Here is a 15098-nt window from a genome sequence, read left to right as displayed (position 1 = left end):
GCCCTTCTAACATTCATCGACCCCCCACGCCTCTCGCTGACAGGGATCCCGGACAAGTGGGATGTGACCCTGGGCGTTCTAGTTGAGTTTTTTTTAACACCGTCGACATATGATATTTCTCTAATCCATCAATTCATTAGCCTGCACGTGTACAGGTCTTTAGCACGACGGTGGCCAGTAATAAGCCGGGATCAAACCCACACCACTTGATTCAATTAAAGCGGACGTTAACCTAATCGTCCCCCTATTGACTCATCCTGGGTTGGCACTGGTGTAGGCCTTCAGACCTGGCAAGAAAAAAGGTGTAGTCATTCGGATGGTACAGAAAACTGAGGTCCCGTGCAGAACCCTTGACATAAAAGTAGGCCGTAGCGTCGTTGACTGGTTAAATTTCCCCTCATAGCGCCTTGTGTGTGGCGTATGTCCGTCTTTGTTAACCCAATCGGGGCAGAAGAGAAGGGCGGGTATTATAGACTTGATGATACTTGATATATTTGATACTTTAAAAAATGGGAGCCGCTGTGGCTCAGTTATTCGTTGACTAGGGGCAAGTGGTCCAATCCCGTTGTTGATTTCGAAAGTTCTCCGTGATTTTCCGGTGAACACTTTGACGTACATTTGACAGTTGGAATTCGATATAAGAGGAGGGCGTAGTGGCGTATGTCCGTCTTCATTAGCCCAGTTGGAGCAAACTCGTAACAGGTTAAATCTCATTTTACTCCCTTTAATTTCATGTATGCAAACTGGTACATAGAAGAGGTTGATTTATGACATCATGAATCACATCGATATTAACTGAACAAAAACAAGCATATTTGCATTTCATTAAAACAGCGATTGATTATGTTTACTTTTATATTTACTTTTATATTTACGGTCACTTTTATCATGGTCTTCAAGTCAATGAAACACACCACACCGCCTGGTTAGGTTAGGGCGCCGCGATGGAAATGTTTCAGAGACAATAAAACAGAGGTCGGATTCAATTTGAAGATCAATTTATTTTCCTCAACAACCCAGTATTTTAACTAAACAGGCCCGGGATTTCCCCACCAACCCAATATTTTAACTAAACAAGCCCGGGGTTCCCCGCCAACCCAGTATATTTATTAAATAATCACGGGGTATCCCCCACCATCCAGCACTTTAACTAAACAATCCGGTGTTTCCCCCACAAACCCAGCAATAAAAGCACTATCAATAATCGGTATTTGGAACTTGTGGTATATTCTACTGATATCTTTCCGCTACTCTTGGCCTTAAATCTCTCCACCAACTCAGCATCTTGATTAAATAAGAACGGGTTTTCCCCACCAATCTAGTATTTGAATATAATAAGCAATCAACCCAGAAAGAGCTAAATCTCTATTCTGTGGCACCCAGTAATGGACACAAATAGGTCGCAACACATAATAATGTATTATGAATATATATAACCTGATTTACATTCAATCGTTTCTATTATACTGTAATTTATAATCAGTTATGTTTGGCAAAATACGCGAAGGGTCTGAATTTAAAAGGTGATAATCTTCTACGTGGGATATATTTAGTCTCCTTCATCGAGTCCCTTAATGCAAATGGAACCCGAAGCATTCTACACGCGATTCAAGTGCCAATGTTAATATTTTCATTTTGACTGAAACATCAATCGTTTCTGTTTGCATTGTCGAAGACTGGATGATATTGAGTTAGTTAGCGACTTGACTCCTTCAATAAGCACGGGGGTTTCGTCATCCATAATTTCATCTAGATAAGCACTGTCAATGATCAGTATTCAGGACTTGTTGCCCTACACCTCGCCTTATATCTGTACGTGGTTACTTTGTTGTGAAGAGCTTGATTAATGGCCACGTTCTTGTCCTTTGACATTGCTACACAGTAATCTGAAATGATTAACATACATTATAAAATGGCCATTGTTTCAGTCTAGTTGGCTAATATGTATTAGGTATGGGCTGGGTAACCCCACACTGTAAAAAATATCCATTTTTAATGTGAGCGAATTCAGTAGTTTAGCACCTTTTTTTGTCAATTGATGACTTTTTTGGAGAAATTGTGTTAATAGTATGAATTATTTCTTCAAATTACGTGTTTTATCTATTTCAGTGGAATATTCAATATTAAACAGGAAATTTCCGTGACATTTAGGGAACAATGTTTTATTCCCTTCTATAATGGACTTAATTCTGTTATTTTACGGAATAAATGGTGGAATGACCAGGAGGTTTCGTGAATATTAGGGATATAATGTTTTATTCCCTTCTGTAATTCTGTTATCGGTACCGATAAGTAATCGTATACATATATAATCATTCCTAATAATTATCATGTTAAAGTACTCATTTCAATATATTAACCATAATATGAAGAATCATATTTTGTACCGTTTGGTATATTAATTGACATGTATATCTAATTTCCATTATTTATAAGATCTATAAAGTTTATTGTTATTCATCATACGGTAATCAGATTGTAAGTATTTTCATAAATGTGTAAAAATATGTTTTAACGCTGCGTGTGTGAAAAGGTAGTATCTGGTAATCAAGCACGCTTGAATCTGGATAGTATAACCGGTTGGCCAGTGTAAGTCGGTTTGTCTCTATGACAGCGTCTACATACCTGCAAATTGATAATACCGCAAACTCACATCTGAAAGCCTCCAACCACCGTCGAGTAGCGGTTTGTGATACCTTGCTCTCGATTCTTATATTAGCGAACAGAGGTTACGTTTAAAGATTTCCTTCGATATCACTTCGGTGGAAGCGGACAGTAAATAAAGTCATTAATGCACACGTATAAAGTCAATGGTTCGTTCAATGAAATTTTTATCACCTTCATGCTCAGGAAACAAAATTTACCAAATGGAATTTATGTTAATTGAAGGAATTTCTGTAAATTAAAGGATAAATAAATACGGATAAAATTTTCATGGTAATTTTTGTTTCCGTAATTTTTTTACGTTTTTACATGGATATGTTTGTTACAGTGCAGGGTCTGAACCAACTGTCAAGCGCCTTTTTTAGCACAACACGGATAAATCCCGATTTTCTGTTAACCATTTGAGCTAGAGGCGTGTCCTTGTCAGACATCCCGGCTAACACCATTAACAAGAGCTAGATTATGACCTTGTCAGACACCCCGCCCATAGCACCATTGACAAGAGCTAGATCTTGTCCTTGTCAGACACACCGCCCAGCACCATTGACAAGAAGAAACCGGAATGGAAAATTTCGAAAAATATTCTCGGCCTACACCGAGATCGAACGTGGTGTTAATATGCTGGCACCATAGTAACCATGCCACACTGTGAAAACAAAATTTTACCTCTTATGGCTTGAACTACGGTTGCATCCAATGACGCCAGACCAGGTTTAGGATCTTTTGATACTGAACCGAAACATAGCTCTTCTTTTGTAAACATGACGCTCAGAAGGTGACGAGTCACGGATTGTCCACTCTTTGTTTTCTCGAATAATTTCTTGACGTGGACGAGATCTGATGGATATATGAACACACCATACCCATGACTGAGTTCAATCATCTGAAACAAAATAATATAGCTATGTATACAAATAGATGTGTGGGCGGTGGGCGGGGAGAGAGAGAGAGAGAGGGGGGGGGTGTCAAACCTAGGTCATTTCGTGACTAACATATGATTCAGTACTACTTCAATAATTCGCTCGCGATCCTACCCCTTGTCACGTACAGGCGGGGATTCAAAACCACTCGACAACCAAATCAAAGTATGACGTCACATCTTTATAAGTGAATGGGTTCGGGGTTCTAACCCAACCGTAACCTCCAACTGTGTTGTACAGTCCTGGGATTGTTATGATACAGACTTCACTCCAAATGAAACAACAAAACTAACAATGAATCTGAAATAGGCCAGGGGGGGAGGGGACTTTACTCAAACTGAAACAACAAAATAACAATGAAATGAATGAATTATAAATAGACTGCGGGTGTTGCTCGTAGGGGTCTTTAGCAGTGGGAGGAAACCGCAGGACCCGGAAAAAACCCACGAGGTTGGACAGGCGACCATACTCCTTGTATTTGAAACCACGCCAGTTGACTCAATGACAGGTCTTATGATACAACGCGCACATGCTAACCATTCAGTCATCCACCCCCCACCCTTGAATTATAAATAGGCCTGCTTACTTTATATTTCTCTGATGTTCTTTTATTAAATCTACCGGCTCAGGGCAATACGGTGTCTGTAAAAAATATAATAACGACTCGTTCATCAGAATTTACATGTTTTAACGATAGTTTCATATTTTCTGAATAATGGTTTATATTTCCTACACAATAATACTTAGAAATTGTATTATATTTCGCTTGAAAATAAAAGCTACATAATGGAAGTGGGGAGGTCTACTTGGTCGAGGCATATTACTTTCCTTGTTTTGAGGTGCCTCTACCTGTCCCAGCAAACATTCAAAATTTAAACATTTTAGTTTTGAAAACTGACTTAGAGGATTATAGGATTGTAAGGACTGTCTCCAAATGAAACGTGGTTTAACGTCCTACTGTTCTGCTACGATTGGTCTTATGAAGACGGGCATACGCCATACAGTGTAGTATGAGGGGATTTTTGCCTGACAGTCGCTCTACAGCCTACTCTTGTATCGAATTCCAACTGTCAAGGGATCTTTTATGTACACACCAATGTGTACACGGGACCGCTGCGTTTCGTCAAAATCCGACCGGCCATACGTTGTTCTGTTGTCCTGCACTACTGACAAGGAGAAACCACGCCGGAAAGACGCGATGAACTTTCTCGGCCAACACAGGGATCGAACATGGGACCCCAGATTAGCGAGCCAACGTCTTACTAAGGCACCATTGCTCCCTAAATGGTCAACAAGATTTACATCAGTGGAGCAAACCATCAGTATTGCTTTCATTCGAGACAAATCTAGCTTTAGCCAGACCATGGCTTAACAAGCTATCGGACTTGTTTCTTCATGATCGTAATAACACTACAGAATCAATGATTTTACAACTTTATTGCTAAGCTGTAATGGCTTTAAATGTTCCTCGTCCTCAATAATAATAGCTGCTAGGAATATCTGAATGAGCTTTGATCCATTTCGCTCTACACCCTAATTTATACCCCCTATTTCTGTACGTCTTAGATAGCCTTGACGTTAATTTCCATCCCAAATATGGAATAAATCTCTTTATTTCACAGGACTAAAGGAGGAGACATTATATTATTTAGCCTACCAACCATAGGTCAATTAACAGACAGAACTTGATGGGTATCTTGACAATGGTTATGATTTTACCAAAATATCACTGGGTTTTTTTATGTATAACTATCTATTCACGTTCATTAAGTACGTGTGATTTGACTCTATAGACAGAGTAAAGTAACAATTTTTCAAAGAACCAAAATTGTCTTAAGGACCAAAGTGTTACACATGTTCAAGGGCGTTTTTTTAAAATTTGAGTGAAAAATCTGAATTTTGATAAAACACTGTAGGTATATATAAATGTACATACCTGTGTAGGTATTGACAGGTATATCAACATATCGACTATCTTCCAATTTATTGTTGGCTTTATCCAGCTTCGCTTCTAATTCTCTTATCTGCTTCTGAAGAACCCCACAGTGTTCACAGAAAACTGTTTTGGATGTATTTTCTTTTGAATCTGGGGAATAGTTAAAGATACATTAGTTAAGAGTTTAATAAAGAGTTGGCCATTCTTGCTATAATAATTCAAAATTAGATGATAAAAAAAGAAATATTGAAATCGGGACTTAGCCTCGCTTTCCCAATTTTACATCAAATTTTTAAATGGCGAACCGTTCTAATCTAGTTAAAATCTCGAGTATCCGATGCCATCGAGAGTCGATTATGGTCTTGTTTTGTTAATAAATGTGTAATTAATAATTTAGATAACATTTTAGGCCTAAAGAAAAACCTGCAATAGACAGATTTAGCTCTTGCATAATCTATGTTTAATATGATTATTACAATGATATCATTATTAATGTGACGTCATAATGTATGTTTAGTTTAACAAATGTAGTTTAAACAATGCAAGCATTTATTCTACATTATTGCTATCTCAAAGCTGTCCAATATTTAATCAAAAAACATACATGGTTCAAATAATGTGTTAGACATTACGTTTATAGAATACAAACATTTCACTCCAATCCGATTAAAATACAGATCTATATTTCGTTTCGTTTTTGATACTTTCGACGGCCTCTACTATTCGAAGATCTGACGGTAGTGGGAGGTCGCTTTAGGGGTTATATGAGTGTCTTTTCACCCTTTACGTCAGACATTGATTAATCAATCAGCGTTGACGTTTCTATAGTGTTCCATTCACAACACGCCAAGAAGTCGCTGTAACAGGCCGGTTCATTGGCTAATTCCTCACATCAAGCAGACCACCTGTTATATAACAACTCTTCCAGATCGTAGTGTTGTGAAGACAAGTAGAACGAAATTTTGAACTATAAAAAACGAAACGAAACGGACCGTGTTTTAATCAGATTTAAAAGTATGTGTCTGGGACCTTTTACATCAAAGTCGTACAAGGAAGCAATCCCATCTTAATTTTTATAACCCCTGCCCTTAATGTGTCATATTATTTGGGTTTAGACTTGTATTTTTGCGACGACCCATCAAGCAAATACATTTATTTGTGAACTTTTCAATACTAAGAACCATTTTCTAAACTTGTCATGGAAATGAAATGAGTAAGTTCGCCACCGCGGTTAACCAAATAAAATGTTCTGCTCTGACAGGGCTAATGAAAACGGGTTTACGTCATGCAATGTGCTATGAAGGCAATTTTACCCGGACAGCGGCGCTACGGTCTACTCTTATATCGAACTCCAATTGCCATGGAATCTTTTACGTCCTCCAATGACAAGAGAACATTTCTCGGCCAACGCCTGGATCGAACCCGGACCTGCTTGTTAATGCTTCAACGACTTAAATCACCGAGCCCCCGTGGCCCCTATTTATAAATGACCTGTACAAAATACAAATGAAATGAAATGGGGTTTAACGTCCTACTGTCCCGCTCCGAACTGGGCTAATGAAGACGGGCATTCGCCATACAGTGTGCTATGAGGGAAATATTGCCCGGACAGCGGGGTTACGGCCTACTCTTATATCGAATACCAACTGTCATGGGATCTTGTACGTGCACGCCAATGTGAACACGGGACCTCAGTTTTCCGTACCATCCGAACGACTAGACGGCTGTCCTTGTCAGACACTCTGTCCTGCACCACTGACAAAGGGAAACCACACGCAACCTCCAGCGGCTTACCCACTTAGCCACCGCAGCTCCTAAAAGGTTTGTCTAAAGGTAGAAACAATACACTGATGGAAAGGTTTAACATCGTTAGTTTCCTATAACATAGAATATACATTAAATATACATGTACCTAATGGAAGACCTAACTCTGCCTGTACATTGATATCCATGAAGTTTACAATGTTCTTCCAGGTCAAAATATTGCTCAAAGCAAATTTGACATAATGTACATTGATATAAAGTACTTGCAATAGATTCGCCTTCTTTAACATTTTGTCCTATGATAGGAGATTCTTCATATTCCATATGTATTTTACAATGTTCTTTTAAATCAGGGTATAAATCAAATTTTCTTTCACACAAGTTACACTGAAAATAATTCAAGTTATCAATTTCCTCTTCTTTAACATGTTTCTTGTGAAGTTTTTCCACATCAATTTTTTCTTCTTGAACATGTCTTTTGTGGAGTTTTACCGCATTATCAATATCGTCTTTTTTAACATGTCTTTTGCGGAGTTTTACAGCATTATCAATATCGTCTTTTTTAACATGTCTTTTGCTGTGTTTTACAACATTAGCAATTTGCCCCTTTTTAACATGTCTTTTGCGGAGTTTTACAACATTAGCAATTTGCCCCGTTTTAACATGTCTTTTGCGGAGTTTTACAACATTAGCAATTTGCCCCGTTTTAACATGTCTTTTGCGGTGTTTTACGATACTGTCAATTTTTTCTCCTTCAACATGGATCTTCTTGTTCACGTGTAGTTCATAGTGAAGATCTAGATCACTGTACTCTTTAAAAATCTCATCACAAAAAACACAATGATGGAATGTTTTAACATTATTAGTTTCCTGAAATATACGAAGGTTATAATATCAGTAGTTTCCTGAAATATGTAAGTTATAACATCATTAGTTTCCTGTAATATATAAAAGCTATAACATCATTAGTTTCCTGTAATATATAAAAGTTATAACATCATTAGTTTCCTGTAATATATAAAAGTTATAACATCATTAGTTTCCTGTAATATATAAAAGCTATAACATCATTAGTTTACTGTAATACATAAAAGTTATATTATTAGCTTCCTGTAATGTATAAAAGTTATAACATCATTAGTTTCCTGTGATAAGTTATATTATTAGTATCCTGTAATATATAAAAGTTATAACATCATTAGTTTCCTGTGATAAGTTATATTATTAGTATCCTGTAATATATAAAAGTTATAACATCATTAGTTTCCTGTGATAAGTTATATTATTAGTTTCCTGTAATATATAAAAGTTATAACAATGTTATGTATTGAGAGAAAGTGGTTTTAACATCCACTCAAAACAAACTAGGTCATTCCTTGAGCAGTAGGAGCGAACTGGCTGAATGGTTCATTGAGTCATGATGTGGTTTTGAATCCCTGCTTGTACGTGAAAAGGAGTAAAGTCCCCTGTGGGTCATTCCATGTCAAGTGCTAAACCCTATTTCTCTCTCTTCAGGGATCACGTGGCTAAGTGGGTAAGACGCTGGCTTGCTAGCCTGGAGGTCGGGTGTTCGATCCCTGCATTGGCCGAGAAAGTTCATCCATATTTTCCAGCGTGGTTTCCCCTTGTCAGTGATGCAGGACGGAAGGCCTGACAAGGACAGCTGTCTAGTCGTTCGGATGGGACTAAAAACCGAGGTCCCGTGTACACATTGGCATGCACATAAAAGATCCCTTGGCAGTTGGAATTCGATATAAGAGTAGGCTGTAGGGCAAAATTTCCCCTCATAGCTCACTGTATGGCGTATGCCCGTCTTCATTAGCCCAGTTTAGGAGCAGAACAGTAGGACGTTAAACCCCATTTCATTTCATTTCTCTCTCTTCGATTCTTCTACAACCTTTGTCAGTAGGATGCACTATTCCTGTACAATAATGGAAACAAGACTTTAGAGAGAGAGGGAAACTGGGTTTAATGCCAACTCGACAAAAACATATGGTTTAATTTTATTTCAATAATTCGATTCCCCGTAGGGGTCTTTAGCAGTGGGAGGAAACTGGAGGACCCGGAGAAAACCCACGAGGTTGGACAGGCGACCCTACTCCTTGTCACGTACAACTGGCCTTTCGAAACCACGCCAGTTGACTCAATGACAGGCATTATGATACAGCGCCCACGAGCTTACCAGGGACGTAAAAAAATTTTGGAATCCACTAGATGGGCTACTAGTCTACTGTCAGACACTAGCCCGGCATTAATTTCCACTAGTCCATAGTTCGACAAGGTACAAGCTTTGATCTTCAATATTTGGGCGCCTGTTTTGTTTTGTTACCTGCCAACCTATGTTTTTGAATAAAGATCGTAGACTTCATTGCGTAACAATTAAGGATGTAAACGGCTACTCAGTTTTTTGTAATATATCACGGGAAATTGACGTCTATAAATTCCCACTTGAAGTTTTGTTGTATAAGGAATACGGTGCGTTATGTTATTGTAAGTACTCACTGCAAAGCATGAGACAGTCTCGACTGATTGACAAGTTAATTGTTTTACAGTATTTATTAACTTGGTCACTCTATAAACAGTCTCAAAAGGAAATCAGTTTGATGTGATGACATAATATTAAAATAGACAGGATAGTAAAATTGTTTACATTATCACTCGAGCACGATGCTGTGTGTCGATAGGGTCAAAGTTGACGACACATTAGTTACTGGTACCATTGAGCATGCCATGTGCAACGAACACGAAATACCGATTATGTTAAATAATCAAAATTATTTTGTATTTGAAAATCCAATGGCATGCTTTCAAATATTTATGTCAAAACCAATCTTATAAAATATTATGTAGGCTTTTTTTTAAAAAAATCAACCTGATTTCAACTGGTGAATACGTGACTTGTCAAAGAGTGCAAGGTGGAGAAAAATGTCAAGAATGAATGAATCGACGAGGTACTAAAAATGTCCATACTGCCCTAAGTTTTATACAGAAAATCTATTGTTATAATAGAGTTTTGTGTGGAATTGGAGAAATAAATGTAGGATGTTTTTACAGTTTATTTATCTATATCTCTAGATTAATTTACAAACCAGTAAAAGGGCACTAGCCCAGGACTAGTACGGTTAAATAGATCACTAGCCTGTAAGTTAATTTTGGTAGGCCCGGGCGTCGGGGTATAGATTGTTACAAGCCTGCTTCAACTGGGCTTATGAAGACGGGCATAAGCCATACAATCTTCTATAAGGGAAGGATTGTCTGAAAAAATACTGATGAAATAAAATGGGGTTTAACGTCCTACTTTTCTGCTTCGACTGGGCTAACGATGATGGGCATATGTCATACAGTGTGCCATGAGGGCAATTTTGCCCGGACAGCAGCGCAAAAGCCTACTCTTATATCAAATTCCAACTGCCAAGGGATCTTTTATGCGTGCACCAATGTGTACACAGGACCTCAGTCTTTTGTCCCCATCCTGCACCACTCACAAGGCGAAACCACGTCGGAAACAGCTGATGAAATTTCTCAGCCAAAAAAAAAAATATACAACAAAAAAAAACCATGAACTGCTTTTCTTTTTTTGTAGATAAGCTTACATGTAGATATCAAACATACCAGTTGATCTCTTGAAGCAGGACGGGGTTGATCCGGTGATCCCGGAAGGGGTTCATCTCGTGATCCAGGAAAGGGTTCATCTATTGATCCCGGAAGGGGTTCAACTCGTGATCCAGGTTGATCTTGTGATCCAGGAAGGGGTTCATTTGTTGAATCAGGAAGGGGTTCATTTGGTGAATCAAGTAGGGACTTATCTGCAATGCTATCACGCCATTTACGCCAATGTTGTTGTAAATTTTTAATCCATTTGCTCCTTTTTCTTCTAGGCATTGTGGTAGTCTTTCCTGATCCAACTTGTTCAGTTTGTTTTATCTAAAATAGAGAAAAAAATATTTCTAAATGTTTGAAATGAAATCAAGATTAATGTCCTACTGTTCTGTTCCGACTGGGCTAATTAAAATGGGCATATGTCATACGGTGTGCTATGTAGGAAATTATGTCCGGACAGCGGCCTACTCTGATTTGGAATCAGACTGACAAGTGTCCCATTCTGCACCAGTGACTAGGGGGAACCCTGTGGAAAATCCATGTTAACTGTCTTGGCCAGTGCAAATCGACTGACCTGTCCAATATCTGCTACTGCACCACACAACAACTGTACATGTCAGATCGAGTGAATGGATCCAGGAGGTCGACCGTAAAAGTCCAGAGAAATGAAATGAAATGGGGTTTAACGTCCTACTGTTTTGCTCCTATGCTGGGCTAATGAAGACGGGCATACACTATACAGTGTGCTATGAGGGAAATTTTGCCCGGGCAGTGGCACTATCGCCTACTTTTATATCGAATTCCAACTGCCAAGGGATCTTTTACGTGCATTCCAATGTATACACAGGACCTCGGTTTTTCGTCCCATCCGCATGACTAGACAGCCGTCTTTGTCAGGCCCTCCGTCCTGCATCACTGACAAGGGGGAACTTTCTCGGCCAATGCAGGGATTGAACACCCGACCTCCAGGCTAACGAGACAGCGTCTTACCCACGTGATCCCCGAAAGTCCAGAGAGGAGAGAGAGACAGAGAGAGAGAGAATTGGGGTTTAACTACTACTCGACACAAACTAGGTCATTTCGGGACTAACATATGGTTTAATTTTATGTCAATAATTGGCTTGCGCGTAGGGGTATTTAGCAGTGGGAGGAAATAGGAGAACACGGAGAAAACCCACGAGGTTGGCGGGCGACCCTACTCCTTGTCACGTACAACTGGGGACTCGAAACCACGCCAGCTGACTCAATGACAGACCTTATGATACAGCACGCGCACGCTAACCATTCAGCGATCCAACCCCCTAGGCAACCCACAGCAGCTAAATCATCCGGGCAGTCAACAATTGTTGTCGCATATTTTTACATTTTTTAGTAATGAAACAATTATAATACACTAATAACCAATTAAGAGTAACAACAACTCATCAATTCATGTAATTATCAGAAAATCATTAGAATTTGATTTGTTTGTATAAAGTTCTGCCCCATGCTAACGTTTAGTATACGAAACATTTAATATCATGGATTTAGCTGTTCAAGTTATCAAAATTCATTGAAAATCAATATACTTGTTCATCTCAAGACCTTAAACTGAAGCCAATCCGATGATAACTTTAGCCTCTAGAAAGTCACAAGATTTTTCAAAGTGATCAAGGGTCATAACTTTGGCAGTAATTATCAGAAATGTTGAAAATCAATATGATTCTTCGTCGCATGACCTCGAACACTGAGTGTAAATTTGAAGTCAATCGGATATCATCTTTAGCTTCTAGAGCATCCACAAGATATTTTGAAGTGATCAAAGGCCATAACTCTGGCAGTAATTATCAGAAATTGCTGAAAATCAATAGGCTTCTTCGTCTCATGACCTTAAACACTGTGTATAAATTTAATGTCAATCAGATATTCACTTTGGCCTCTAGAGTGTCCACAAACAATTGTGGACGCCGGACCAACAAATTGACGAATGGGGGTGACACAATTGAATATATGACTACATTTCAATGTAGGCGTATAAAAAACAAACTAAAAATAAGGGGGAATATTTCCCAAAAGTTATATAAAGCCAGTACGAGTCATGATCGACTATATGCTACAAGAAATATGTAGGCACATTGAAGGTAACGGCTCTTTATAAATCATATTTTGTTTCATGTTTTTTAATAGTACAAAATTTTGTTTTCTTTTCTTTACTACACTGGAAGAGTTGTTATGTAACAGGCGTTCTAGTTGATGTGAGAAATTAGCTAATGAAACGGTCTGTTACGGCGAGTTCTTGGCGTGATCTTCACGGAACTGTGGGTAAACCCCTAGAAACGTTAAAGCTGATTGATTAATCAATATCTTTCATAGGGTCAAAAGCCGCCCGTATGACACCTGACATGACCTCCCAGTACAACTGGTCAGATCTTTATGTAGTGTAAGCCGATTCCTCTGCCCCCTCCCAAAAAAACCCATACGCGCATGTGAATTATTGAAATATAATTGAACCATGTGTAAGTCTCGAATTGACCATTCATGTGAAATTTACAAAGAGACAAGTTAAATCTAAAAGGCGTATGTAGTAGTCATTTTTGGTGTATTTAAGGAAATTCATTATTAATATTAATGCAAAATATATGTAAGCAGGAAGGGCTTGTGGGCGAATTCTCATATTTTGAAAGTGAGAGTGAGAGAGAGAGAGAGAGAGAGAGAGAATGGGGTTTAAACATCCACTCGACACAAACTAGGTCATTTCGGGCCTAACACATGATTCAATTTTATTTCCATAATTCGCTTGCGCGTAGGGGTCATTAGCAGTGGGAGGAAACCAGAGGACCCGGACAAAACCCATGAGGTTGGACAGGCGACCCTACTCCTTGTCACGTACAACCGGGGATTCGAAACCACGCCAGATGACTCAATGACAGACTTAATGATACAGCGCGCACGTGCTAACCACTAAGCCATCCAACCCCCCTGAAAGTGAGAGAGAGAGAGAGAGAGAGAGAGAGAGAAATGGGGTTTAACCTCAACTCGACACAAACTAGGTCATTTCGGGACTAACACATGGTTCAATTTTATTTCAATAATTCACTTGCACGTAGGGGTCTTTAGCAGTGGGAGGAAACCGGAGGACCCGGAGAAAACCCACGAGGTAGGACAGCAACCCTACTCCTTGTCACGTACAACCGGGGAATCGAAATCCCACCAGTTGACTCAATGACAGACCGTATGATACAGCGCAGCGCGCACGTGCTAACCATTCGGCCATCCAACCCCCCATTTTTTTAAAGTGAATTCCGGTGTTTATATGTTTTTAAAAGTGAATTCCGGTGATCATCGGTGTTTTTCAATTATTTATTATTAATATTAATGCAAAATATATGTACAGAGGTAGGCCTTGGGGTCAAATTTTGATATTTGCAAAGTGAATTCCGGTGATTTGGTATCCGCTCAAAATCTAAACAAAACAACTCGACGCAGCCAAATGTTGACAACTGGTTTGCTTCTTTCAGCTGACAGTAAAATTCATAATTTTCAGTTACCTACTCTGCTAACACGTTAAACTTACATATCATATCCATTTTTGTTCTTCAAAATATTTTTTTACTGTTGATTTATTAACGAGATTTCCAAAAACTCCACGGCAAACCGATCAGGAAATGACCTTGTTGAACTCTAGCAAATTCAAATTTGAATCACAGAATTTCACACGAAACGAAATTTATCTACTTTTCAGTCATTTTCAATATTAAGTCATTGAATTTATCTAATGTTGGCCTACCATGTCCAAAAATATTCACATTTGGTTAAATGTACCGGAAGGATATAGTGCCGAAAACACTGCAACATTAATTATATAAAAGTATGTTTCGTTTCGAGTAAAATTTATAGGAAGATAGGCACAGAGAGTTAAATCTAATTGATAAGGCCAACTTCAAGTTTGGTCAAAGGTCACGAGATGTAAACAGGGTTAACGCTAAACCCAACCCTAACCCGAACCCTGGACATAGCCCTAATACTTAATCTAACCCTAACCTACAATCTCACGCGCTCTACTTATTACATCTCCGCGACCTCGACGAGAATTGAGTTGGCCTTAAGAAAAAGATCTAGCCGTGGCAAATCTAGTTTCATTTTGTTAGTACAATTTTATTTACTTAAATTATAGTCTGTAGGCGCCTAAACTGTCGGAGCTTATAACAGCTATAATTAGATTTAGGTCACTGTAG

General features: G+C 38.7%; 2 protein-coding genes across 2 annotated transcripts in view; one reads left to right on the top strand and one right to left on the bottom strand.

Annotated features, from left to right (window-relative positions):
• The window catches only part of LOC126814718 (uncharacterized), a 66831-nt gene that overhangs the window by 16472 nt on the left and 35261 nt on the right, over nt 1-15098 (top strand). The gene's annotated exons all lie outside the window — the stretch shown is intronic.
• Nucleotides 697-14553, bottom strand: LOC126814693 (putative zinc finger protein 840). Its single transcript, XM_056099638.1, has 7 exons — nt 14438-14553; nt 10897-11208; nt 7433-8154; nt 5521-5670; nt 4171-4226; nt 3331-3547; nt 697-1886 (listed from the first exon to the last, which is right to left on the bottom strand). Exons 2-4 carry the CDS (start codon nt 11164-11166, stop codon nt 5634-5636), a joined length of 1029 nt encoding a protein of 342 aa, XP_055955613.1. The 5' UTR covers nt 11167-11208; nt 14438-14553; the 3' UTR covers nt 697-1886; nt 3331-3547; nt 4171-4226; nt 5521-5633.

The sequence above is a fragment of the Patella vulgata genome, chromosome 3, assembly GCF_932274485.2.
Source record: "Patella vulgata chromosome 3, xgPatVulg1.2, whole genome shotgun sequence".
In the NCBI taxonomy this organism is placed as follows: Eukaryota; Metazoa; Mollusca; class Gastropoda; family Patellidae; genus Patella; species Patella vulgata.
This window is presented reverse-complemented; position numbering and strand designations above follow the sequence as displayed.

Excerpts from the sequence above, each read along its gene's own strand:
- LOC126814693 (XM_056099638.1), bottom strand. The coding sequence starts at position 11,166 with ATGCCTAGAAGAAAAAGGAGCAAATGGATTAAAAATTTACAACAACAT. Across the intron at positions 8,155-10,896 it reads CTGCTTCAAGAGATCAACTG|GAAACTAATAATGTTAAAAC; the intron begins GTATGTTTGATA and ends CGTATATTTCAG. Across the intron at positions 5,671-7,432 it reads AGAGTTAGGTCTTCCATTAG|ATTCAAAAGAAAATACATCC; the intron begins GTACATGTATAT and ends ACTATTCCCCAG.